This window comes from Erythrolamprus reginae, chromosome 11 (assembly GCF_031021105.1).
Source record: "Erythrolamprus reginae isolate rEryReg1 chromosome 11, rEryReg1.hap1, whole genome shotgun sequence".
Taxonomy (NCBI): Eukaryota; Metazoa; Chordata; class Lepidosauria; order Squamata; family Dipsadidae; genus Erythrolamprus; species Erythrolamprus reginae.
This window is the reverse complement of record NC_091960.1, coordinates 17,875,207-17,902,897: the sequence shown is the minus strand read 5'-3', so window position 1 is coordinate 17,902,897 and position 27,691 is coordinate 17,875,207. Positions and strand designations below refer to the sequence as shown.

General features: G+C 42.2%; 1 protein-coding gene across 4 annotated transcripts in view; it reads right to left on the bottom strand.

The window, feature by feature from the left end:
* The window catches only part of LOC139174255 (mitochondrial peptide methionine sulfoxide reductase-like), a 49,985-nt gene extending 43,177 nt beyond the window's left edge, over positions 1 to 6,808 (bottom strand). Inside the window, exons 1-2 of one of the 4 annotated variants that reach the window (XM_070764513.1) lie at positions 6,496 to 6,596; positions 2,228 to 2,355 (exon numbers count right to left, since the gene is read on the bottom strand). In XM_070764513.1, coding sequence (XP_070620614.1) covers positions 2,228 to 2,291 — 64 coding nt within the window. In that variant the 5' untranslated portion in view covers positions 2,292 to 2,355; positions 6,496 to 6,596. Of the gene's footprint in view, positions 1 to 2,227; positions 2,356 to 6,495 lie in introns of all 4 variants that reach the window. The other 3 variants (XM_070764515.1, XM_070764511.1, XM_070764512.1) reach the window with 3 other exon arrangements.
* Between the last annotated feature and the right edge of the window lie 20,883 nt (positions 6,809 to 27,691).

The window sequence follows — 27,691 nt, the reverse complement described above, 5'->3', positions numbered from 1 at the left end:
TAACTACCAGTAACTGCAGTAAATGTTTATTCCACTTCTAAGCGAAAGGTAAATAGGATTACATTTGCTTCTGTCCTGCCCAGTCATTATCTACTAATACCCCAAGACAAATGTCCTAAAACTATTTCTTACATTCCTTCAACTTAAATCGATCCATTCTCATACTTGAACTAATAAAAGAACAACAGAGTTTACAAAAGTCTGCCCATCTAAAATAATTTTCCAGAATAATTTTTCCCTTTAAAAGACAGGGAAATGATAAGAGTAATACAAATGGAAACTCCTAATTTATTTGATTTAAAATCTCTCAGGCCTCCAAACCAAGAATGACACATAGTGATTCTTCCAAGCTAAGTTCCTTATTATTTTTCACTTATGGACAGAATCTTGCCAGACTAAACACTCTAGCACAGACCTTAGCAAGATGCAGCCCGAGGGCTGGATGCGGCCCGCCCGCTGTCTGTGACCGGCCCACAGAGGTTGGTCCAACTTTTCTAGATAAGAACCGGGTGTTCAAGATATAATATATAATATACAATTATAATATAATTAACTCAGTATTGGGTGGAACTAAATTAATTATATTAGTCGGGCCCTCTAAAACCATCTCAATTTCTCATGTGGCCCTATGGCAAAATTAATTGCCCACCCCTGCTCTAGCATATGCATCTACTCAATACTGTAGAGCCACGGTGGTGCAGTGGTTAAAGTGCAGTACTGCAGGTCAATTTCCATTACGGTATATTTCGAGGTCTGGTTCCACTGTTGACCTGCACAAACCTACTGCTAATTCTGTTTCCTGAAACAACCTTTGGCTTGATGAAGCAAATTGTGGTTCAAGTTAAGCCCAGTTATTACTATTACTATTGTTGTTGTTTTTATTATATTTATTTTTATATTATTATTATTATTATTATTATTATTATTATTATTATTATTTAGATTTCTATGCCGCCCTTCTCGAGGCAACTCAGGATTGCATACAACATTAAATATAACAATATATGAGAAATCTAAATAACTATAAAAATTATGAAAATGTACTAAAAACCACATTTTAAAAGACCCCATGTACACTCACACACATTCATCCAGTCCAATCATATCTAGTATGATCTGCAGCAGTTTGGCAGATCGGATCTCACCAGGCTGAAGGTTGACTCAGCCTTCCATCCTTTCAAGGTCGGTAAAATGAGGGTTGTTGGGGGCAATGTGCTTCTTCTCTGTAAACCACTTAGAGAGGGCTGTAAAGCACTGTGAAGCGGTATATAAGTCTAAATGCTACTGCTATTGCTAATACAGTGGGAACTATTAAGAAGGGACTGTTCTCACCAGTTGTAGGTTTCACTTACCTTTGCTACCAGTTTAGGAATGGGAGTACATGCAACCCTTCTGCGCATGTGCAGAACCTTCTGCACATACACAGAATGTCCATGATGACATCTGGACAGGTGAGCAGAGCCTCTCGCTGCTACTGCTACAGGTTCGATTGAAGTGGGTGAACTGGTAGAAACCCACCACTGGTCCTCCTCACCCTCAGGTCAGAAGAGACCTGAGCCAGCAAGATTCTTATTTTAGAGCCCATTATGGTCATATCCATGACTAGCATCTTTCTTTAGATTAAAGGCAAGCCATCCCCCCAATTGATGAGCAGGCCATCATTTCAAATAAACTCAGCATAAAACAATTGGTCCCCCACGCAGCCAAGAGATGGGCCCCAAAATGCTCAGCCTTTCATTGTCCCCAACTCCTCCGTGTCCTGGTGTTCCTGTCTCATGGTCATAACTGTGCTTGCCATGTTTCAGGAATCATCTTGTTCCAAATGGGGAGACAGCAGAAGAGGAGGAGGAGGAGGAGGGGGTAGGAAGGCTGCCAGGCATCCCTCCAAGTCTTTTATTCCTCCGTCTCCTAGCAACAGTATCCGTTGCCATGGAAAGGGCCGTATGCCCCATCCCATTTGGCACATGGGAAGCAGCTAGGATATCATTCCAGAGCATTGGCTCTTGGCACACGTTCAGAATGTAAACAGAGATGACTCGGGGTCAGGAAGAACAGCTGGGAAATCAGCAAACCACAGACGTTCACACACACCATATTGTACACCCAGCTCTCATTCCTGAGCAAGAGACTGCCAACTGCAGAGGGAATGCAGAGGAAGGAACAGCACTGTCCAAGATTCAGTGGCTGAAAAATGCATGCTGTACTCTCTGAGGATCAATTCTCTAACCTTTCACATGGTGGAGAGGAGGAGCAGGAGGGGGGGAGGAGCAGGAGGGTGGCAAATAACTCATATTTGACTTCCAAAGTCCAGGGGTGGAACAGCCTTTTCAGCATCTTCCCTTCTATCAGGCATGCCTGCGTACATTTGAGGCCAGAAGTAATGCCATTTTATTTTTATTTATTTCACAATATTTATACAAGCGGTCTACGGCTTAGGACTACAATTGAGCTCAGAATTTCTGTTGTTAGTTGAGGCAGTTGTTAATGTTAACCGTCAGGGAAATCAGAAGATTCAGGCAGTTCAAATGAGTATAAAGATTTAGTGCAAACTTAAGCTTTCTAAAACAGAGGCCCCCAACCCCTGGTCTGTGGACCAGCACTGGACTATGGCATGCCAGAAACTGGGTTCCAGAAACAAATGGAACTCCATCCATGGGATGCAGGCAGCACATGAAACCATGCCTCCTCTGGTCCATCAAAAAAGCTCTCTCTTTAGAACATGTCCCTAGTGCCCCAAAGGTTGGGGGATGCTGCTCTACAAGAATCTGAACTACTAATAGGCAAGGGAAATTAGTGGGAGATAAGAGCAGAAGGAATTCAAGGTAGGCTGGGCTTAGATCTCTTGTGGGCAGGAAGGGATTCATGACTGATGGCACATTTGACCTCTCCCTCAGGCTCAGCCTGGCTATCTCCTACAGTTAAATGGGTCACACCCAATTTTACGACCAGTTTTCCCATGGTTGTTAAGTGAATCATAAAGTCTTTAAATGAATCCAGCTTTCCCCATTGACTTGGCTTATTGTAATAATAATAATAATAATAATAATAATAATAATAATAATAATAATAATTATTATTATTATTATTATTATTATTATTATTTATTAGATTTGTATGCCGCCCCTCTCCAAGGACTCCAGATAGGATGGTTCTAAATGGCCACTCGCTGACCACAGGATGCTGCAACCATCACAAATACATGCTGGATGGCCAGCAATCAAAATTTGGGACCAATGGGAAGCTTTGTCAGTTGTAAGTATTGGCTGAAAGGCACATTTCCCAGTGCCGTTGTAACTTTTAATGGTCACTAAATGAATGGTTGTAAGTTGAGGGTTACTGGTATGCTGCTTAATCCATTTCCCCTGGACAGTACAGAATGCGTGTGTGTGTGTGTGTCACATGTTTTTGCTGAATTTGAAAATATATAAAAGCCAAATACCACTCATGCATCATCATGAAATCTCCAGAACCGTAAAGCCTACAAACTTGAAACTTGGCATGTATGCTCCTCTGGTCTTGTATGTGCTTGATAAGAAATGATTTTTTGAAATGACCATGAGATTATTAGTTATTTCTTATATTATTATTAACAAACTCTGGTGCTAAGGAGTTTTATTCCCCCTCCCCACCTAAAACAATAGCACTTGGTGGGACGTAGGGGAAGAGCCTTCTCTGTGGGGGGCCTGGCCCTCTGGAATCTGCTCCCCCCGGAGATTCGTGTTGCCCCCACCCTCCTCGCCTTCCATAAAAGTCTAAAACTCATCTATGCCACCAAGCTTGGGGTCATTAGATTCTACACCCTGGCCAATGAATGTATAGTCGGTTTGTTTGAATGGATATGTGTGTATGTTAATAGGCTTTTTAGTTTTTAAATGTAATTCCCAATTTTAATTAATTATATCTCTATGTATATTGTTTTTATATGCTGTAAGCTGCCCTGAGCCCTCGGAGAGGGCGGCATATAAATTTCATCATCAGCAGCAGCAGCAGCAGCTGGGATTCAGGAGTCAGAGAATAGATGGGGGTGATATTTACCGGTTCTCCGAACTACTCAAAATTTCCGCTACCGGTTCCCCAGAACTGGTCAGAACCTGCTGAATCCCACCTCTGGACCTACCCCAGGCAACAATGGGAGTTGAACTTCAGCAGAGTTGCAAAACCGAGGAGGAGCTGGGTATGCTGTACAGTAAAATGCGTGCACTACACTTAGATGGGTGCGCGGGTCTTAGGGAGCTCCCTCCAAAGATGCCGAGTTCGCCTCGCCTGCCGTCCTTTCAGCAGCCCCGGCTCGTGTCTGCGAACCGAGAGACCGAAAAGTCCCAAGATCGTACCGTCAACGTCTTTTGCATAAATGTGTAAAGGTTTTAGGATCGGTAACCCTGAAGCTAGCCACATTCCTGACGTCCACTCAGAAGTGCCCGTTGTTTTCCTAAAATAGGCATACAAGGAAACTTATACACTCTGCCAATGTCCATTTTGAGGGCAACATCCATTTATTGGGGGCGGGTTCCCCGTTCCGTTCTTCTTTATGGGACAAGGGAGTTTTCAAGGAAACCAGGGAAGGAAAAGAGAGAGATGTTTTGCTAAGCAATAAAAAATAAATCAAAGCCAAAAGGAGAATAGTCCCCAGAAATCACTTCTTCACCTTTGTTCTCCTCGCTGCCTTGTTGGTTTTTTAAAAATGATTTTTATGAAGTTATTTACATTTAAAAAGAGAGCAATACAAAGAGAGAGAAAAACAAAGAAAAAAACAAAGAAAAAAGAAGCACATCAAGACAAAACAATAACAAACACCCATACAACACAACTGTAAGGGTTATCTTATTGCAATTAATATTGATGCTTTATATGTATATAATTTTTACAATTTACATATTTCTATCATCTTTTCCAGTAATGCTTTTCCTTTTGAAACTCAGTAGCTATAGTTATACTAACATAATACTGTATACTGCTCAAAAAAATAAAGGGAACACTTAAACAACACAATATAACTCAAAGTAAATCATATTTCTGTGAAATCAAACTGTCCACCTAGCAAGCAAAACAATCAATTTCATTTTGTTGTCAGCACATTCAGCTTTGTACAGAACAAAGTATTCAATGAAAATATTTCATTCATTCAGATCTAGGATGTTATTTGAGTGTTCCCTTTATTTTTTTGAGCAGTGTATATACAAAGTAACGTTATCTACTATGTTAGGTATTTACTACTTTCTTTTATTTATTTACCTCCTTTCCAGCCAATCATAAAAGAGATTCCAAATTTCACAGTATTCCAGAATCCTCCTTTTCTTTTCATTTCATTGTCATTTTTTCTACTTCTGCACATTCCAAAATTTTCTTAAATTGCTATATTTTCACTTGGGACCTCTTTCTGTTTCCAGTATCGTGCTATGCCGCTCCTTGCTGCGGTTAAGATATGTAATGTAATATATTTTATTTATTTATTTTATTTTATTTGTCAAACATGTATAGGATAGTAGTTTGTATAAACATAAGTAAAAGTAATCTCAGGGGTTGCCACAAAGAAGGAGTCAACCTATTCTCCAAAGCACCAGAAGGTAGAACAAGAAGCAATGGCTGGAAGCTGAACAAGGAGAGAAGCAACTTAGAACCAAGGAGAAATTTCCTGACAGAAACAATTAACCAGTGGAACAGCTTGCCTCCAGAAGTTGTGAATACTCTAACACTGGAAGTTTTAAAGAAGATGTTGAATAACCATCAGTTTGAAGTAGTGTAGGGTTTCCTTCCTAGGCAAGGGGTTGGACTAGTAGACCTCCAAGGTCCCCTCCAACTCTATTGTTATTGTTTATTGTTTATGATAACAGGACATTAGGATGGTAGGACAGGGACCAAAGGCACAATGGTGCGTTTCTGCACACCATTACAATATAATGGTTGCAATATTATTTTTACAATATACATATATTACATTATTATTTATACATTACTATATTGTAATGTATAAATAAATTTATTATTTATACATTACAATATAGCGGTATTTTTTTTGCTAACAAGTGTTGTGTCCTCCCACGTTGGTGGAGTTTGTTAAGTCCTTCCGTGTCCCGCTTGGAAAAAGAATTGGCGGTTCCAATTGACTTTTAGCTTCAGGATTAACGATCCTGAGACCTTTACACGCTTATGCAAAATACGTGGACGGCCCGATCTTGGGACTTTGGGTCTCTCGGTTCGCAGACACGAGGCGGGGCTGCTCCAAGGACGGCAGGCGAGGCAAACCGCGTCTGTTTGCAGGTAGAAACCCACCCGCCTCGCCAAGGCTCCCTAAGACCAGCGTACCGTTCTAAGCACTACGCACGCGTTTTACGCGCAGCATACCCAGCTCCGTCTCGAGTTTGCAACTCTGCTGGAAGTTCAACTCCCATCGTTCCCCGCTCAGCAAAGGACGATGGGAGATGACGTCCCAACGGAGCTCTCGAAAGCACCAGCTCCCAACTCCCTGCCACGCATGGCCCCATCTTCGCGGGGTACCTTGCACCACGATGGCTTCAGCTCTGCCCGGCGGAGCTCCGTCCCGGCTCGGCATCTCCATGTTTTTCCCCGGCCCCCTGAAGAAGCCGCCCACCGTCCACGGTGACCCCTCCTGCCACGTTGCAAAGCCAGCTGGGGGAGGCGGGGAACGAGAGGTGGGCCGTGACGTAGGCTCTGGGGTGGTGGGGCTGTTGGCCTTTGCAGGGCGGGGAGGGGAGGCGAGGCGACGGCGCCAGGAATAGAGAAGCTTGTGCAGCGTCGGCATGCGGGTGGCATTCCGACGCGCGTCTGAACCGCCCGCGTGGGTTCGCTTTCCCCCACGCGGCTCCTTGCAAACCTGCGTAAGACTGGGCGGGTGCGCCTAAGCATCTTGGCTAGGGGACAAGCTCAGTCGCTCCGCTTTGCGCAAGGAGAGGCTTCCGGCTGCAAACCTATGTATGAAGTCCCAGTTGATTCGGAAGAGTTTTTGCAACGATCCGATCTGTGTCGGTGGGTCCCCGGGAGCAGATGTTTAGTCAGTGGTGAAATCCAATTTTTTTTACTACCGGTCTGGTCTTATGGCGTGGCAGGGGAAAGATGCTGTCAAATCCCTGTTCCTTCCCCAATGGCAGAAGGATATTGCAAAATCTCCATTCCCTCCCCACTCCTGAGAGAAGAATATTGCAAAAGCCCATTCCTCCAGACTTCAGGGGAAGGACATTGAAAAATCGGCCTTCTCCAGGTTCTGTCAACTAAACAATGTTGTTTGGCGGGATCTAGGGAGAGCCTTCTCTGTGAGGGGCCCAGCCCTATCGAATCAACGCCCCCTGGAGATTCTACTGCCCCCACGAATCTCTGTAAGAGTCTTAAGACTCACTTATGCTGCCAGGCTTGGGGCTATTAGATTCTTGCCCCCTGGCCAATGAATGTGTTGAGAGAATGCTGAGTGAATAGAATGACTGTTTTTATGGGTTTTGGGGTGGTGGTTAGACTTTAAATTAATTAATTGGATCTAATATACTCTTCATTGTTTTATTATATGTTATAAGCCACCCCAGTCCTTGGAGAGGGGTGGCATAGAAGTCCAATTAATAAATAAATAATAAATAAAATCCCCATTCCCTCCCAATATCTGGGGGAAGGATACAGTATTGCAAAATCTCCACCCCCTCCCCACTCCTGGGGAAGGATGTTGTAAAATCCCCATTCCATCCTGGCTGCAGGAGGAATGGAGTGGAGTAAAGGAAGAGGCCTAATCTAACCAGGAAGAAAAGGTACCTAATATCCAGGAAGATTGGCCTCAAATTTGGCAGATCACATGATTCAATAAGGATTTTTAATTACAGTGGTATCTCTACTTAAGAACTTAATTCGTTCAGTGACCAGGTTCTTAAGTAGAAAAGTTTGTAAGTAGAAGCAATTTTTCCCATAGGAATCAATGTAAAAGCAAATAATGTGTGCAAACCCATTAGAAAAGAAATAAAAGCTTGGAATTTGGGTGGGAGGAGGAGGAGGACAGTCACTGCTGAAGGAAGAAGGTGAGGTGAGGGGAATCAAAAAAATCCAAAACTTTAAGGCTTTCAAAAAAGAGGGACTCTGAGGCGGCGAGGAGGAGCACGTGCCTCCCATGCACCCGGCACGAGGCTGCCTCCCATACACTGCACCAGGGAGAGAAACCCAGGGGGAATGGCAGGAAACTGGCTGGGCCTTCATGCCACTCTCAAATTTCCTGGGAAATTTTTCCGGGCTTGGGTTCTTAAGAAGAAAATGGATCTTAAGAAGAGGCAAAAAAATCTTGAACACCCAGTTCTTATCTAGAAAAATTCTTAAGTAGAGGTACCACTGTATGTTTAGATTTTGTATAAGCTTGATATGCTAGTTTTATGTTTCCCTTTCTTGTTTGTATTTTCTCAAGGATCCTTGGTATCCCATAGTCAGTGGTGGGTTGTTGCCAGTTCTGACTGGTTCTTTAGAACCAGTAGCTCTATTTCCAAGCTGAGAGTGAACCAGTCCTCTGTATCCATGAAAGTCAGCTTTCCCACCTGCCTCTGGGTTATACTGACCTTTATCTCTGCTACCAAAGCCCAGCTGATCAGGAGCTGAAGATTGAATTATCTCTCCTCAGCTGTTTTCCTTGCTCCTTGCCTCATTTGTAATATGGAAGGGGTTTTTTTAAGCACTGAGCATGCACAGAGGATTATTTGCATCCATCACAATGCAAACTGGTATAGAAGGTAAATAGAACCCACCCCTGCCCATAGTTCACAGATGGAACTCCTGGAGTCAATTTGTTTCCCAATGTTTCTCAAATTCATAATAAATATTCAGAATATTCAGAATAAAATCAAATTCTCAAATTCATAATAAATATTCAGAATATTCAGAATAAAATCAACCAAAAACTGATGCGGAACCCCCTAAATGAGCTATTGTTCCAATGCACTCTTCAGTCAGTCAGTCAGTCAGTCGGTCCCTCCTTCCGGGTTGGCTGAATTTGTCCAATACAGTAAATGAAACTGGATAAAAGTGTTCCAATGTTTGAGGAGCTGCCCCAGAGAGGAAGAAGAGGGTCAAGCTATTTTCCAAAGTACCTGAAGGCCAGACATGGAATAATGGATGGAAACTGATCAAGGAGAGATTCAACCTGAAAATAAGGAGAAATTTTCTGACAGTGAGAACAATCCACCAATGGAACAGAAGTTGCCTTCAGAAGTTGTGGAAGCTTCATCACTGGAGCCTTTCAAGAAGAGACTGGACTGGCATCTGTCAGAAGTGGTGTAGGATCTCCTGCTTGGGCGGGTGGTTGGACTGGATTGTTAGATGAGGGAGTAAGCTGTGCTACTTCTTAGTTACACAGGATGCACAGAGGAAAACATGGAGGTAGAATATATCCAGCTAATATCCCAAGGATATGAGCAGTACTTCAAATAACCAGACCACATACATTAAATGTATAAATATTATTTACAGTAGGCAAATATTGTCAGTAACTGTCCTAGTCGTTCACAAATACAGCCATCAATATTTGCAATACATATACAATGCAAGCCTTACTCAATACTTATACAAACCAACATTAGAACAACGTAATTTTTACAATGGAATAGTCCTCATAAAGTAGTAGTCCCTACCAGAGAGAGAAAGATCGGAGAGTCTCACTAGGAAGATGCTGCTGACTCCCTTTTAGAGCTGACTGCAACACCAGCTCTTAAAGCAGCAGTGTGCTAATTCTTTTAACCATACATTGCTGGCTTAAGTTATATATTGTAAAACCCAACTTGTTATACACACATCCCTTCCAACTCTGTTAATCTGTATCTGGTTTTGATAGCTCATGGTTCAATGTGTTATGGAGTCCAAGCCAGGGTCTAATTCAGGGGTGAAATGCTCCCGGTTCGTTCGTGCTTGTTGGTCAATGGAGAGCTGGTCGCGAAGGGAGTTCAAGGCTCCACCCACCAACCTGGATGCTGCCATTTCATTCTTTTACCCTCTGTGCATGCATAGAATGCTTTGCGCATGCACAAAGGGCAAAAGAATCTAAATGGCATCCGGGCAGATGGGCGGAGCCTCTTGCTTCCTTTATGACTGGCTCACCCACAACCAACAGGCATGAGCAAACTGAGAGCATTTCACTCCTGGTATAATCATGTGATGGGAACCAGGCGATGAAATTCGATCCCTAATGTGTTTGGTTCATCATAGTGTGTTAAGCAAAGGCAGCAGTTCTGGTCCGTTAATCCAGATTTAGGGTTTTGAATTCCCTGAGATACACTGCTGAGGATATACGCTAGGTGAACCAATCTGAGGCTCTCAATCTAATCTTGAATGACACTCATCCACACTTCTCTACCACTTGGCAGACTTTCCAAAGCCCACTGCAAGGGGATTGCTTCCCATTTCTCCTGAAGGATTTGTTCTTTTGCCAACAGATCCCTGGGCAGAAGCCCTTGGCCTGCCCTGGCCTTACCCAAGGCTGATTTGAGCAATGCACCAGCAGCAAGCACTGCCATAGAGGTAACCCTGAAGGAAAGGCAACCATTGTCAGGAAGAAAAATGCCCAGCCTGAGTTTTACAAATAAAATTAAGAGGTTGGAGGCTGACACTTGGAACACAAAATAAAATCTCCCTTGCCTACAATTTAGGCCCCAGGATGACATTTGCAAATCATCATAAGTCAATGTCTTAACCATGGCTTGTGGAACAAGCTACAGAAGGGTTATTAGAATGATTTTTGAATTTGATAACTTTAGGATGAGCTAGTTGAGGAATTCTGGAAGTCCGTTCAATTTAAAGTTGCCAGCTAGAAAAATACAGTATTGCATTACATCAATCCCGAATCAAACAAACTGTTTTTGTGTGTAGAGTATATATGGGAATCCAGAATGGAATCTGCCAAGAAAGACTGAGTCAAGGGAGCCCTGAAATGCGTGGGACTTGCCAAAATATAAGGATGAATTGTTCCATTACTCATTTGGTTGCAATGCTTTATGCACTGGATTGTACCCAGGATCAAAACTTAGTTCTTATAGGAATGGAGTGATAGGGTTAGGGCAGCAGTCCCCAAACGGGGCAACTTTAAGACTTGTGGACTTCAATTTCCAGAATTCCCCAGCCAACATTGAGTTGAAGTCCACAAGTCTTAACATTGCCACATTTGGAGACTCCTGCAATAGGGGTTCAAATTTATAGTGCTGCCTGATTTTAAAAAAACAGAACTCTTTGTTTGGTCATACTTTGAACTTAGAAAGCTTACTTTCCAGGGACTCTTCCACCCAGTCATTTATGTTTCAATATAGTGGTACCTCTACCTAAGAATGCCTCTACTTATGAATTTTTCTAGATAAGAACCAGGTATTCAAGATTTTTTTGCCTCTTCTCAAGAACCATTTTTCACTTAAAAACACGAGCCTCCAAAATTGTAACCAGAAAAGGCAGGGAGAAGTCCCTGTGTGGCCTCGCTAGGAATCTCCTGGGAGGAAACAGGACCAGGAAAGGCAGGGAGAAGCCTCTCTGGGGCCTCTTTAGGAATCTCCTGGGAGGAAACAGAGCTGGAAAAGGTGGGGAGAAGCCTCTGTGGGGCCTCTCTAGGAATCTCCTGGGAGGAAACAGCTGGAAAAGGTGGGGAGAAGCCTCTCTGGGGCCTCTCTAGGAATCTCCTGGGAGGAAACAGGGCCTCCACTCTCCCTCTGGTTTCCCCAGTAGCACACATTATTTGCTTTTACATTGATTCCTATGGGAAAAATTGCTTCTTTCAAACTTTTCTACTTAAGAACCTGGTCACAGAACGAATTAAGTTCGTAAGTAGAGGTACCACTGTATATCCAACTTATTAAGGTTGATCCAACTTGGCAATGATTCAAATCCTCAGGTATTAGTTGCATTGATATAAAATGACAGGTGATCCACTGTTTGGCTTGACATAAATTAGTCTGTCCAGAAAAATAGTGAGAAAAGATCCATTGCTGAATAAAAACATTTAGCATTCTCCCCAGCAAATAATAATAATAATGAAAGTGACGTGGAATTGGCTCTGCTTTGTGACCCATACAGCAGTCAGCTAAAGCTAGAGGGCTCCACAGTTTATTAGGTTCTCCAATAATATTTGACACATCATTGAAATGTATAAAGAAAACTCCACGGGGGTGGAAGGGCTGCTTTGTAACAGGAACAACTGTGTCATTAAAAGGATCCCTCAGTGGGGAAATGACTTTGTAGATTAAATTGCAGGGGAAACTATACCATGTGGGAGGGAGGAGAAGAAAAGCTTAAATTCCAATGGTTACCGCTGCTGAGAATGAATTAAAATCCCAGTGCAAGCAATTTAGGTCACAATCAACATGTTCTGAAAATGATAATAGGACAGGGGTGGAGAGGGAACCCAAATTGAAGATAGAAGGCACCAAACTCAAAGAAGAGATACTGTATTGTCCTTTGGTGGGTGAAAAATTGGTGTAGCATTGTTGATTTAAACATTTTAATAAAGATGGCTCCTTCAGTTTCCGTGTTTACCCTTCCATGCCATCCATTCTCAAAGATGAGATTTAATAACAACAACAACAACAACAACAACAACAACAGGGTTGGAAGGGACTTTGGAGGTCTTCTAGTCCAACCCTATACTATTTCAGACAAATGGTTATCCAACATCTTCTTAAAAAGTCTAGTGTTGGAATGTTCGCAACTTCCACAGGCAAGCTATTCCACTGGTTAATTTAGTGCTTCTCAATTATTTTCTGTTATGCCCTCTCTACAAAGAAGTAAACACTGTGCGCGCCCCCCCTCTCTGCTGGGACAATTGTTTGCAATATTTGGTAAATTTTTGCTGAAAAATCTCAAGCAATTGGGGTGTAATGTGGTTAAGTGATCCCTTAATTTATTTGGCTTCCTACTTCCAACATTTTTAGACAAAGTAAACATACCAGTCTTTCCTTGTCTCCCACTGTAGTCCCAGTAAAGCCAAGCTCTGCTTACGCTTCGTCATATTTCCTCATCTTAGCTTTCAGGAGACTTACGTTTGTCTCATTATCTCCGTCTCTCTCCTCCTTTCTTTTCCTCCCTGTTAAATATGTTTCTGTGGTGCCTCTTAAGGGTTTGTTATTTGCACTACATATCTCCTGCTCTGTGCTGTGTGCTGTTGTTCAATGCAAAAACCCCTACCCCTGCGGCAAAAAATGTGGGGAACCCCCCCCACCCGCATTGCTCTGTGCCCCCCTGAGGGAGGCCCACCCCACTGTTTGAGAAGCACTGGGTTAATTGTTTTAACTGTCAGGAATTTTTTTCCTTAGTCCTAAATTACTTCTCTCCTTATTTAGTTTTCACCCATTGCTTCTTGTCTTTGCACAGGTTTGTCTTTGCACAAAATGCTCCACAGTATTGACAGCAATTAGTTTGGATGGAAGGATGGTTAGAAAGCCCCCGTAACAAACATTTTCTGACAGTGAGAATGACTTTGCTCTCCAGAAGTGGTGGGTTGCTCCAACACCGCAGTTTTTTAAACAAGATATTAGACAAGCATTTGTCTGAAATGATACAGGGTTTCCTGCTTGAGCTTGGTGGGTTGGACTACAAGACCTCCAAGGTCCCTTCCGACTCTTGTTATTCTTTGCTTTCATCAGAAGGAAATTGACTCAAACCAGCTTCAAGGTTTGCGTGATTGATTTATGAGTCCCAGCGACCGGTCAGGTCCTACAGAGTCAGCCTTCTCCAGGTCCCGTCAACTAGACAATGTTGCTTGGCGGGACCGAGGGGAAGAGCCTTCTCTGTGAAGGCCCCGGCCCTCCGTAGTCAGCTCCCCCTGGAGATTCATACTGTCCCCATCCTCCTTGCCTTTCGCAAGAGTCTAAAGACTCATTTGTGCCATCTGGCTTGGGGCTATTATTTACTTGCCCCCTGGCCGATGAACAAAATGTATGTTTACTGTGTGAATGGGAGTAATTGATTTGTAAGAAGCTTGGGTTTTAGATTAGTTAATTTTATAGTTAATTGGATTTAAGATGTTTTCATTGGTTTTTTTAATATGTTGTAAGCCGCCCCAAGTCCTTGGAGAGGGGCAGCATATAAATCCAATAAATAAATATTAAATAAACAAATAAATAATATTCTTATTTATTTATTTTTATTTTTAACTTTATTGAAATATATATATTGACACAATACACAAAACAACACAAAAACATTTAAAAAAGAAAAGAAAGTTGGATGAAAGTGGCTAATCCTAATAGAGGTTCTAATTATGTTGACATTCTAATACAGCTCATATTCGATAGGTCATATACACCAGTTTTGTTAATGAAAATCCTAAATCAAATAAACAATCTATCTCTAATATATATATATTTACAATATATACAATTACCAGCAATAACTTTGTTATTAGAATATTAATCCAATGTACATTAATTACTTAATCCTTTTTTCTAAGCAATGGTAGAACATATCCCAACACTTGTAAAAATCGGATTCTTCTTTATTTTGAATTTCCAGCGTTAATTTATCCGTCTCAGCACAGGTTGTAATTTTTTGTATTATCTCTTCCCCGTGAGGTAATAATATTCTCTTTAAGTTGGACCTCTGTCAGCACCATCGGAAGACTCAAAATATCTAGTGGCTCCCGAGACGCTTTTTTCAAAAGCTCTTAAGAGTGTGGTTTAAGCAGAACCATTTGCAAAAAAAATGATGTTTTGTATTTATTACACCAAAATCATTCATCCGTCCAGAAGAAGGTATGACTCAGACCTGATTGTTTTTAAAAGTAGAGCTAACTTCCCCACAGATTTTTTTTTCCAAAATCCAATCTTGTTACATAAATGTTCAACTGTTTTGAGTCCTAAGCAAATGGCTCAAAATGATACATTCTAAGAAGCCAAGAGTTTTCCCTTTCACCGTTCATTCTGTCTTGTTCTCTCTCACACACATACCAGCCTACACACAGATCCACACATCTGAAAAAGCCTTTAAAAAAGGAAGGTTTTTTTTTTACACTTGAAACATCTTGAATGTCAACCCACCTTCTCCCTCTCTCCCAAACCTTATCCGGTTGCCAATTTCAATCCCTAATCTGTTAAAAGCAAACATTTAAAAAAACCAAAACTCCCTGCTTTTAAAAAAAAATCCATCTCCCTATTGTCTTTTCCTTTCAGAGTTGTGAGGAATGGGGCATCAGAAAGACCTTGACTTGTTTATCTGCAGCAGAGCTAGGACAAAAAGAACCCACAACTGCTGACTACAGTCCTTGAAGGCTACTGGTAATATTGCCAGAGTTGGTTAGGAAAAGAAAAATTCACCCTAGCTAGGCCATCAGGTGAGGCAGGTAATGCAGAGGACTTCTCCATATCTGCACACTGCCTCTCCCCGACATACCTTGGAGGAACCCCATTTCCAAAAGCCAAACCAAAAGACCCTTTTCTTGCTAATAAGGTGGTGAAAAGCTGGATTTGAATCCCAGGCGTATCTTAGGGATGGTCCTCCTTGAGTCCATCTCTGGTTGCCGCTCTTAATCTCAGGTCTATTTTCTGCTCCATCCTGTCTTGGTAGGAGCTGGCAGAAGACACTTTTGCGACTTTTATCACAAAGGAGTTAAATTTACACACAGGCAGACTTTATGAGTTGGTGGGAACGGGGCAGTGGAGTGGGGCACAGCCTTACAAGGGCCTCATTCCGTTTGGAAAGGCGACATTGACACCTTGGGTGTCACCCATCAGCTCACTGCTAAGACCATCTCTCAGTTGGGTTTTATTTGTCTGTGAGCCAGTCTCCTCCCTCCCTCCCTTCCTCCCCCACCTCTCTCTCTTTCTCTCTCTGCATCTTTCTCTCCTCTCCACCAAGAAGGAACAGCTTGGAATGTTCTGCAGTTCAAACATTAAGGTAATTATGATTCAGCGGGTGTTGGGGGGGAGGAAGGAGGGGGAGAGGGATTTCAGAGATGGGTGGGGGAGGCAGAAGAGAGAGAGAGAAAGAGAGATGGCTAAACACTGTCCTGTATTGAATACACTATTGTTTCAGTTCTTAAATAGGCAATTTGGAAAGGGGGCTTGGGAGAGGGATGAGAAAGCCTGCTTGGTAGCCCTTTAAGTGAGGGAGTGTTCCTGTGCATGTGGGATTGTCTGTCTGTCTGTCTGTGTAAAAGTGAGAGAACTGTGAGTGCACATATACACATGCTACAGGCTCAGCACTATCTGTGTTCTTTTGCTGGTCCAACCCAGCATTGGCTATAGATGGTGTTCGGTGTGTCACCCAAGAATAGCCGCATACCTCTGGAAAGCTTTGGCATCCCCCAAAGAGACCGGCAATGAAAGCAATTGTTTTATCCCCGTGACGGATACCCAACCCCCTCCCACCCTGCATGTATTGTCATACAGCTAAGCTCCCCACTTCCCCCACCCCGCACGCCATCCACCCCACCCTCTCTACTGACATCAGTTTCTATCCAGCTAAAAACGAACCAGTCAGCTGGCACAAGGCACAAGGCAGCGAGTTCTGGCTCCCATACAGCTTTATTTCTTACGGCTCCTCCTCTGAATCCTGCTGTCCTACTGCGCCCTTTTTCTCTTCCCGGGTCCCTCTGCTTTCTTATCTGCATGAACACCCTACCTCCTCTTCCGCCCCCACCCCACTCGCAGTTTTGTGCATGCCTTCTGCACATTTGCATTAGCACACCCCTGGGATTGCCAGGGTAAATTTTTTTCCATTGTCCTTCCTGTTGTTATAGCAAAGGCCAGAAACTCTGCGCCACTGGCGGCGAGGGCAGCGTTTTGGACCCCCCCTCCCCCTTGGCGTGTTTTTTCAGTAACGCCGCTTGCCCTCCGACCTCATCCCAGCAGCCCCATTGTTCCCTAGAAGGCCGTGCAGGCTTCAGGGTGTGATTTTGTGCTAGACCCTGAAATTATACAAAAGTCAAAGTCAGGATAACAGTGCGAATAGGAAAGGAGAAATAAAGGGAGCGTGGATGTGCATGCTGAGCCAGGGAAGCTATTTATAGGTATCTGAATTAGAACTCAAAACCTGGTCATGCCCAGTTTTTGATTGTTTGACTCAATTTAGTAACCTATCACTGAGTGTTGTAGCTTATGATTCTTGATGAACGTGTTTCATTTTTTTCCGAGCATATGCACAACGGTCAAATTCCTTGGGTGTCCAATCACACTTGGCCAATAAAGAATTCAATTCTGTTCTGTTCTCTTCTATTCTTCTTTCTTCCTATTCTTATTCTTTTCTGTACTATTTTATTCCACTTCATTCTATCCTATCCTATCCTCTTCTATTCTAGTCTATTCTTCTTTCTCCTCTCCTTATTCCTATTCTTATTCTATTCTATTGTTCTTTCTCCTCTCCTTATTCTTATTCTAATTCTATCCTATCCTATCCTATTCTATTCTATTCTTCTTGCTCCTCTCCTTTCCTTTCCTAATTCTTATTCTTATTCTATTCTATTCTATTCTTTTTTCTCCTCTCCTATTCTTACTCTAATTCTATATTCTATTCTATTCTATTCTTCTTGCTCCTCTCCTTTCCTTTCTTAATTCTTATTCTTATTCTATTCTATCCTATCCTATCCTATTCTATATGAAAAACATCATCTTTTGTGTGGCTAATAAATGATAGGGACACAGGAAACCCCAACGACTCTTAAGTATTGATTAGCAGACTCCTACTTGCACTCTTTCTTGAAGACTTTAAATGTATGTCCCATCTTTTTACTCTTGACTCGAGCAACGACTGACATCGCTGCCTTGGATTGGATTGTCCTATTTTCCAAAGACTGCCTTTAAAACAATCTCTTAAGAGGGACAAAAGAACCATTTCCCCATCCCACCAGCCCCTTCTGAATTATAGCTCCTCTTTCAGATGCCACCCTACTTCAAAAAAATAATAATAATAATGACCTTGAAAGACAACAATGAACAAAACCTGGGTGGGGAGGAATTTCTGTGGAACAAGCATGCATTCTATCACCAAGGAAGTTGAGAGAGGCTGTAATCAAAAAACAGGTGGGTTTCAGCAGGTTCTGACCAATTCTGGAGAACCAGTAGCAGAAATTTTGAGTAGTTCAGAGAACCAGTAAATGCCACCTCTGATTGGCCCTTCCCCCATCTATTCTCTGCCTCCTAAGTCCCAGCTGATTGGGAGGAAATGGGATTTTGCAGTATCCTTCCCCTGGAGTGAAGAAGGAATAGAAATTTTACAGTATCCTTCCCCTACGATACCACCAAGCCATGTCCACCAAGCCATGCCCACAGAACCGATAGTAAAATAAAACGGAATCCCACCCCCAAACCCCCAAAACACAGATGGTTTGTCTCTGCAAGTGAGAGTCAGCTGCAACTCACATCTTTTTTCCTTTCCTTTGTTGGTCTACTTCAAAGGCTAATGGGAAGATGAAATTGAACCAGGAGTCCAGTGGCACTGCTGATGCATCTGAATTTTATCCCATAGGTTTCTCACATGATTAGTTTGGGTGGGGGTGGGAGATGATTTCCCAGGGGTTGGTAGATGATCGGAATGGGGGCAAACAGCTTTGTTGGCCTGCTTATGTCAAGGCTGAGTGGGCCTAGGATTGCTCACTAACGCACCCTTTCCACCGGCTTGCTCTCCACATTTGGCTACCCATGTTCACTGTCGCAGATGCAATCCTCATTTTTATTCCTGTCATTTAAATGCCTACATCATCATCACGGAATCATTTTTTGCAACATGAAATTGTGCCCCGATTTCTCTTTAGCACAAGTGTAGAATCTGGTTCAAAGCACAGAACAGGAAGTTGAGAAGGGAGGACAAGGAGGGGGAGAAGAACGTGGATGGACAGATTATGGTTTAAAAGAAAGGAGGAAAGAAAGCAGGGGGGGAAAGGAAGCAGGGGGGACATTACTTTGTCCATTTCTGGCCTTCTTGCCCGATGCTGGCTTCATTCAGCTTGCTCCTTTGCTCAACGGTGTCTGAGTCAGGAATTTGACGTCCAAAAAAGAAGAAGTCAAAATGGCAGCTGCAATGTAATGCTTGAAACTCAGCCTGGGTTTTTTTCTATGCAATGCACGTTTTTTAAAACTTGCATTTAGCTGCGGAGGTGTAGGATATAAATCCAATCCTGTCCTAAAGCTTGATGGGATTCGGTCCATGCGATCACATCATTCTTGTGTCGTAACTGCTACCTCATGGTTTCTCAGCCGATCATGCGTATAGGCAGAGGAAACGTTAGAAATGCAAATGAAGTGTAAATTAATTGTAAGACTTCAGCTTCCCCACAGCGGTACCTTTCAGATAGATTTGACTACAGACTCCATTATCCTCTCACTGGCGGTGCTCAGAACGACAGCAATTGTAGTCTTAACATATCAATAATACACCACATTTGAAAAGGTATTCCATACGTTTGAACCCTTCGTTGTTTGCAGCATAGGAATTTGCCAATATGTATGAAAGTTTATTAAAGCAGGCCAAAGTCCCCTTCTTCCTATTTAAAAGGAGTTTACTTGTTTTTTTTCTTACCCAAACAAAATGTGATTCACACAATACACCTAAGCCACTTGTGACTTATTTTAGCATGCTGTTGCAAACTCAGAAACTGTTTTATGAGTTTATTTGGACCTTTTGCTGAAAATAGAGAAAAACGAACTTGTGATTAATGTGCTGGATGATTAGAAAGGATAAAACATACCCTAGAAAGCATGGAGCCAAGATAAAGCTATAGACATGTACTGTATATAGAGAGACTAGAATATAAATACATTTATAACTTTTGTAAAGAAAAATCAAAGCCTTTAATTTTTTTTTGTTTTCTTTCTTTTTCTTTATTACCCTGTTTTCCCCCATATAAAACATCCCTTGATAATAAGCCCAATTGGACATTTGAGTGCATGGCCATAAGGCCAAGCGCTTATTTCAGGGTTCAAAAAAATATAAGACAGGGTCTTATTTGGGGGAAAACACGGTACTTATTCACTCACCACTTTTCTTTCTGTTTTTTTTCTTGAAATTTGTTTTCGCTCTGCAAAAATCTCCTTAATAAACATGAACAATATTTTTTTTAAAATCCTGCTTTAGTCTACTATGTAAACAGACCTGATTTATGATTAAGTGTGGATGAAACTCAAGCAGGGCTTAAACCTGTGTTTGAACAGAAACAGCGTTCTTGTCTTTCTCTGGAATAACAGAAACCATGATGAATAGCTCCACCTCTTCAGTACCATGGAGAGTTCCTAGCCATTGGGAGGTTTTCGTCCAGTCATCCAGAGATGAGTTTTTATATTACTTTCCAGTTGTGTCATCCGCTCCTACCCAAGGCACACACCCACAAAATGCAGTGCATTCAAATCCTTCTCTCACCTTAAGAAAGAAGGTTGGGGAAGTTTAATACTTCTCACGTTTGAGAAGGTGTGTAGGTCTGTGAAATAGGAACTCACCTGATGTGTTTCATATTTTGACCAGGGTAAATTTAAACCTGTTTAAGATTACTTGTTCCTCAATGCAGAGGGAATGATATTGTCACCAAAATGAACAACTATCTTATCAAGGTACAAGTTGAGGAGCTTTTAATAACATCCCTTCCCCTACCCTTACCAAAAGGTGAGTAAGGAAGTTTTATAGAAGTGTCTCCAATAAATTATAAAGAGGAGAAATAAATTAGAAATGTATTTCTCCATCCCTTATAAGGTTAGAACCAGTTCAATAAATTCCAGTGGTTAGTGAGCAGGAGAGTGCATAATCTATAGCGTTCACCATCAAAGCATCATGGCCATACAGAAGGGTGACTAGGGGGGGGGATCAGAATGCCCGCTTTGTACTTTCTATTCGACCCACAGTCCCTGTCTTCTCTCTTTTTAACTTGTCTAGTGACAGAGAAAATGTTGATATCAAGTTCCATGCTTCTTTTAGCTTGCATAGATGAAGAACTCATTGACAAAAACATCTTACCCAAAAGTCATCATCAATAAAACAATAGCTCTAATTCTAACCTGATAGTTTTCTGAAAGGGGATCGGAATATTGGAGAGCAGAACTAGTCTTTTCTTTGCTGGTTTCCATGTGATTCCAGATTTACCATTCACAGAATGACCTGTGTATTTAGAACATAGTGAGTGACATTGTTGTCCAAATCATCCTTTAAATATATTTATTTATTTTTCTCCAAGAACTGCAGGGGGCATGGCAGGGACACAGAAATGTGACAGGCTGCAAGGAAAGGAAGAGAAGGGGGAGGGGGAGGGAATTGTCTGAAAATGCAGAGAGCTCTGGATGAAACTCCGAATTAAAGGGAGAGATTAGTTCAATGTCCAAGTCAGTGATGGGCTCCTATGGGTACGGTCAGGTATGCAGAACCAGTAGAAAAATTTGGGTCAGGTACGCAAAAATGGTAGAAAAGGTTTGGTCAGATACACAGAAACGGTAGAAAAATTTTGAATTTGTTTTCATTTTTTCACTTCTGGGCTCTCGGTATGTTTTTTTTATTGCAGTAAATGAGGTTGAATGTGTATAATTTTAGAAGAGCGCTCTCTCTCTCTCTCTCTCTCTTTCTCTCTCTCTCTCTCTCCCTCTCTGTGTGTGCATACATACAGTTTATATAGTATAAAATGTATATTTTTGTGTGCCTGTGTGTAATATGTATGTATGTACAGCTATGGGATATATACAAAAAATTAAATAGTACATTTTGGATGTTCAGTAATAGTAAATAGATTGGGAAATTGTATCTCTTTGAGGTGAGGAGAGGCCACGCACCCTAACCCAAATCCTTGAAATGAGTGACATCACGTTGGCCACCTTTAAGCCAGTCATATGACCTTTAAGTCACCCCCGGTCACATGATCGTCAAGCCACTTCCATCTGGTCACATGGCCAGCAAGCCACAACCACACAATAAGCCATGCCCACAGTGGTAGTAAAAAAATTTGCAGCCTTTCACTGGTCCAAGTATAGGGAAGGATGCCATAAGGAAGCTAGCCAGAAAGTAATCTACGATTAGAAATTGTGGGTGCAAGTTGCAACTAATTGAACCATGCATCAATACAAGAAATGTATGTCCTGGTTGTAAGATGTATTCAACTGGGGAAGCATCTAACATGGAGATAAAAACTTCCAGAGACTGGACAATCATCTGTCCTGGAGATGGCTTAATTGTGGGTTTTTGCACTGTGCAGACAAGTGGGCTTGATCTTTTCCAGTTCCAATTCTACCCTGTCTACAAAAATGCCACCAACAGGGGCCACAAAGTGAGAAATTTCCATTGTTGACCTCCTTCCATGAAGCAACATCCCCTTCAGGAACAGGACAATATCAATTCTAGGGGTCCTTAGTCAGCCTGTAGGACCTGTTTCCCATCACCCCAGTTTTTAGCATCTCTTTTGAAAGTTGACATCCCCCTTGTAGCAAACAAGGGTTAGTTATTTTGGTACAATTATTCTTTAGCACAATATGTGTTGATTATGCATTGTTATGTTATTGTCTTTTTTTTCACCTGTTTACTGACATATGTACCACATAGAGTTGGCTTGTTATTGAAAAGGTACATAAATCTGAATAATATTTTTGCTTTACCTTTCATTTAAAACAAGGTAAATTCTGCTAGAGGCTTAATGCCTCCATTTTACTTATTATGTTGAGTTTCTCCAAAGCAGGAAATTGTATAGTTAGTTTTTCTTTCTTGCAATCCAGTGGTAAATTTCAGTAACTGGTATTTAATAGGAGGCGTCAAGATTAGTATTGGGTTCCTTACCGGTACGGGCCACACCTCGCACCAGTAGTAAAAACAGTGATGCACACGTAGCTCTGCGTAAGATTTTGCTTCTGTGCATGTGCGGAAAGAAAAAATTGCCAAAATCTCACACACGCATCTTCTCACAAGATTTTGCTTCCTGTACATGCGCAGAAGCAAAATCTCACTGGGACTCACTTGTGCACATGCCAGATAGCCGAAGATACACACCAACACACTGGTAGCAGTGGTAGAGGCAACCCCTCCCTGATCCAGTCATAAATACATTAAGACAGAGCTTCCATGTTATATGTCAGTGACGGTGAACCTATGGCACTGGTGCCACAGGTGGCATGCGGAGCCATGTATGCTGGTGCATGAGTAGTTGCCCTAGCTCAGCTCCAGTGTGCATGTGTGTGCCAGCCAGCTGATTTTTGGCTCACACAGAGGCTCTGGGAGGGCGTTTTTGGCTTCCAGAGAGCTTCTGGTGGGGAGGGCGTTTTTACCCTCCCCCGGATCCAGGGAAGCTTTTGGGGACCTGGGGAGGGTGAAACATGAGCCTACCGGGCCCATCAAAAGTTGGGAAACAAGCCATTTCCAGCCTCCAGAGGGCCTCCAGGGGGTGGGAAGCTGTTTCACCTTCCCCAGGCATTGAAATATGGGTGTGGGCACTCGTACATGCATGATAGTGTGCGCCCACACTCTTTTGGCACCCGAGGAAAAAAAGGTTGGCCATCACTGTTATATGTCCTCTATCTAACTGTTTCTTGACACAGGTGAGATAGCACTACCTGTTCACATGATAGGAAGGAATGTACAAATATTCCTGTTCTGCATTTTTTTTTTTTTTTTTTTTTATGATTCCCAGTCCCAGGATGAGAGAATTCCATTACAGCTACCATCATTCCAAAAAGGGGCATCTGTCCTTGAGAAATAGTCAAATAATGGATTCTTCCATTAAGAGAAGGAACCTTGGAGTCATTTCTGATCAAATTTAAACAAACTTTAAATAGGGGCATTTTCTGAAAACGGCCTTTATTGTGCAACACACTATTTAAATTTATTTATTGTTTTATTTTCCCTCATGGAATTCCATTCAAACAACTTGACTGGTAGATTTATCCCCATTCCAGTATTTCCCAGGATCAAATACTTGCTGCAAATATAAATTCTTAAACTAGGTCCTTATATTTCGGTAATCCATGATTCATTTAGAATCGGCTTAGTGTATTACATAAACTTAGATATTGTGATTGGGAAGGTATGGTTGATGACTTAGCTGTATTATACAATTACCTTTTTTTCTGTTTAGCAATCTGCAGTTTAAATCAACTGGCGTTTTGCATTCTGTGTGAGTCAACCTCAATATTTTGGATCATTCTGATTCAATTCAGTATTGAAAAAGTGTTATGTGCATTGATTTCAGTTCCCTCATTATTTAAAAAAAACTGATATTACTTGGGGGGGAGGAAACAGCCTTTGAAACAAAATCCAAAAAGAGGAAGATGAATTCTAGCTAGGTAGATGGAGAGAACTTTTACATGGGGAGAGCTCGTGCTTAAGTTTTCCCGATACAAATGAGTGTGAAGAAATGAATACTCTTGAAACATTGGTTTGCTTTTTACAGGTTCAAAGTCCTGCCTTGGATTGTGTAATGCATTGTAGGGGGACGGAAGCCATTGCAGTGGTGGGATTGAAAAAATTTAGCAACTGGTTCGCTGCCCAGTTGCTGGGTGGGCATCAGTGATGGGCTGCTGCTTACACGGTCCGGTGCTCCGTCCCAGTAGGAAATTAACAGTCCTCGGAGAGGAGCGGCATAGAAATCCAATTAATAAAATAAAATAATTTTAACAATTCTGGGATGCACACACAGCTGTGCATCCATGATGCGCACACACATGTCACCATGCACGATTTGGTTTCCGTACATGCACAGCAAGCAAAATCTTGTGTGAGGACAATTGCACGAGTGAGATTTCAGTGGATTTTGCCGATTTTTTGCTTCTGCACATGCCGGCAGGAGAATTCTGGGAGTTGAAGTCCAAAAGTCTTAAAGTTGCTAAGTTTGGGGACCCCCTGGTCTTAGTTCTATTGCTACTCAATACTGGAGAGTTTTTAAAAAATCCAAAACTCTAGACCAGTGATAGCGAACCTACAGCTTGGCTGCCACAGGTGACACACGGAGCCATATATGCTGGCACGCAAGCTGTTGCCCTAGCTCAGCTCCAAAGTGCCTGTGTGTGCTGGCCAGGTGATTTTTGGCTCGTACAGAGGCTCTGGTGGGGGCGTTTTTGGCTTCCAGAGAGCCTCCAGGGGGATCGGGGTTGGCGTTTTTACCCTCCTGCAGTTCCAGGGAAGCCTTTGGAGCCCAGGGAGGGTGAAACAAGAGCCTTCTAGACCAACCAGAAGTTGGGAAACAGTCTGTTTCTGGCCTTAAGAGGGCCTCTGGGAGGTGGGGGAAGCTGTTTTTGTCCCCCCAGGCATTGAATTATGGGTGTGGGCCCGCACACATACTCTTTTTGCACCCAAGAAAAAAAAGATTCGTCATCACTGCTCTAGACAGTGGCTCTCAACCTGGGGGTCGAGACCCCTTTGGGGGTCAAACGACCATTTCACAGGGGTCACCTAAGACCATGGGAAAAGACAATTTTCCCATGGTGTTAGGAACTAAAGCTTCTATTCTGGTGCCTTGGAACATATTTTTACAATCCAACCAAACAGGCGTTTACAGTGGGGGTGTCCCTCTGACCTTCCTGCCAATCAGCTTAAAACTCTGTTGGGAGAATTGGCACTAGACTTATGGTTGGGGGTCACCACAACATGAAGAACTGTATTAAGAGCTCGCAGCATTAGAAAGGTTGAAAACTACTGCTCTAGAGGTTTTGTATTCCTCCTTCCTTGACCGAAACCTAGAAATGGGACTCTGAGAAACAGGAGGCCAGATTCCCAAGCAAACTGTGGTTTCTTCTCTTGTTCATGCTTGCTGCACTTCTAAGGGGAAGAAGGCAGATGCTGCAGTGGAAACCGTGAGTGCAATCTAAGTAGCAGCTTGGCCAAAGACCACCCAGGGAATGTGGGCAGGGCTATGACATCACTGGCAGCCAATCAAGAGGCTCTCTTCTGGTTCAGCATCCTGAAGCATCTTTTCCCTCCAACTGTTCATAAGGCCTGTTGGGCTAAAGACAATCCTAGAGCATAAAGTCCAGAGGGGACGGACTGTGATTTAAAAAAAAAAAATCAGGGTAGAAACCTCTCCACTGGCGCTTGAGGAATCTACCTTTGAAATGGTCCCTCTTTTCTAATATATATCGTGTTTTCGAGAATATCCCCCTTCTAGGGTCTAATGTGCACAAATAAATTTACTTGCATAGTTTAGCAATTGAGAGTAGGGCAGAAGAAACCATGCCTCCTCATTTATCAGCAGGTTGCAGGTTGAACGAATATTCAGTCTTCGATGCAATATAGTATCACTATGTGTTTAAGACTTGAAGCTTTTTTTTTTCTTAAGCCGGCAAGATCATTTCATCCACTATCCAAGATTTTCAGCAAAGACCACAGTTAAGCAAGTGGCAATGCTGTAACCAAGTGGTTCAGTAAGTTCCTTGTAACAGGAGGAAGGTTGGGCACGACCAAATCGTTTTGGGTTGGGAATTTGAATGTTTAAAAGATACAAAAGTATTTCTGTTTTAAAGGACTCAGCAGTTGGTAGGCACAGGCTCCAGTTCTGCGGCACCAAGGGAAATCTGCAGAGAGATGATCATACCAGGAACATCGTAATAAATGTCCTAGGATTTTCAAAGTGGGGTCACCTTGGGAGGGACAATTCAAAATTGCTACTTCCAAAAAGAAGGTTTTTAAAAAACTTTTTAGGGCAGAATGATTGCTGGGGAACTGGTCTTCCTTTTGTAAACAGCACCCATCTACTTTGTTTTTCTCCACTGCTCTTCCAACAGGAAGGTGGGTGGAGAAAACACTCCAAATGCTGACGTTTATGATTATTATGCACACATTATGAGCACAATGTACCTTGGGATAGACTGAATACCTTTGCAAGCTTCAATGTCTTGTTTCTCAAATTGTTCCTGCTGTCACTCTGGCCTTTGATATTACAGTAGTACCTCTACCTACAAAGAACTACATAGCTCATTCCAAATGCTCAAAATACAAGGTTTGTACATGAGTCTCATGTTAAAGGACATACTTTGTTTTTTAAAAAAGAAAAAACCCACACCTTTTAAGCAAGTTGGGAAAATCACCAATAACTAGAGCAGTGGGGTTCTCAACTTTTTATTTGTGATGGAGCCCCTTTAAATAACTTTCATGGCCACAGATCACCAAAACTTAACTCAAAATTTAAATCATAATGTTTCTTCAAGCCGGTCCCCCAGGGATGAGAACTACTGAATATAGTGGTACCTCTGCCTAAGAACTCCTCTACTTACGAACTTTTCTAGATAAGAACTGGGTGTTCAAGATTTTTTTGCCTCTTCTCAAGAACCATTTTCCACTTACAAACCTGAGCCTCTGAAACAGTAACCGGAAAGGGCAGTGAGAAACCTCTGTGGGACCTCTCTAGGAACCTCCTGGGACGAAACAGGTCTTCCACCCTCCCTGTGGTTTCCCCAATCACACACATTATTTGCTTTTACATTGATTCCTATGGGAAAAATTGCTTCTACTTACAAACAGACCAGAACCTGGTCACGGAACGAATTAAGTTCGTAAGTAGAGGTACCACTGTATTCAACACAAAGGTGCCTGATAAAGTTCATATGGAGTGATGGACATATTTTCAAATACAGAATTTATTTATTTATTTATTTATTTATTGGATTTGTATGCCGCCCCCTCCGTAGACTCGGGGCGGCTAACAACAATGATAAAAACAGCATGTAACAATCCAATCCAATATTAAAATAACTAAAAAACCCTTATTATAAAAACCAAACATACATACAGACATACCATGTGTAAATTGTAAAGGCCTAGGGGGAAAGAATATCTCAGTTCCCCCATGCCTGACGGCAGAGGTGGG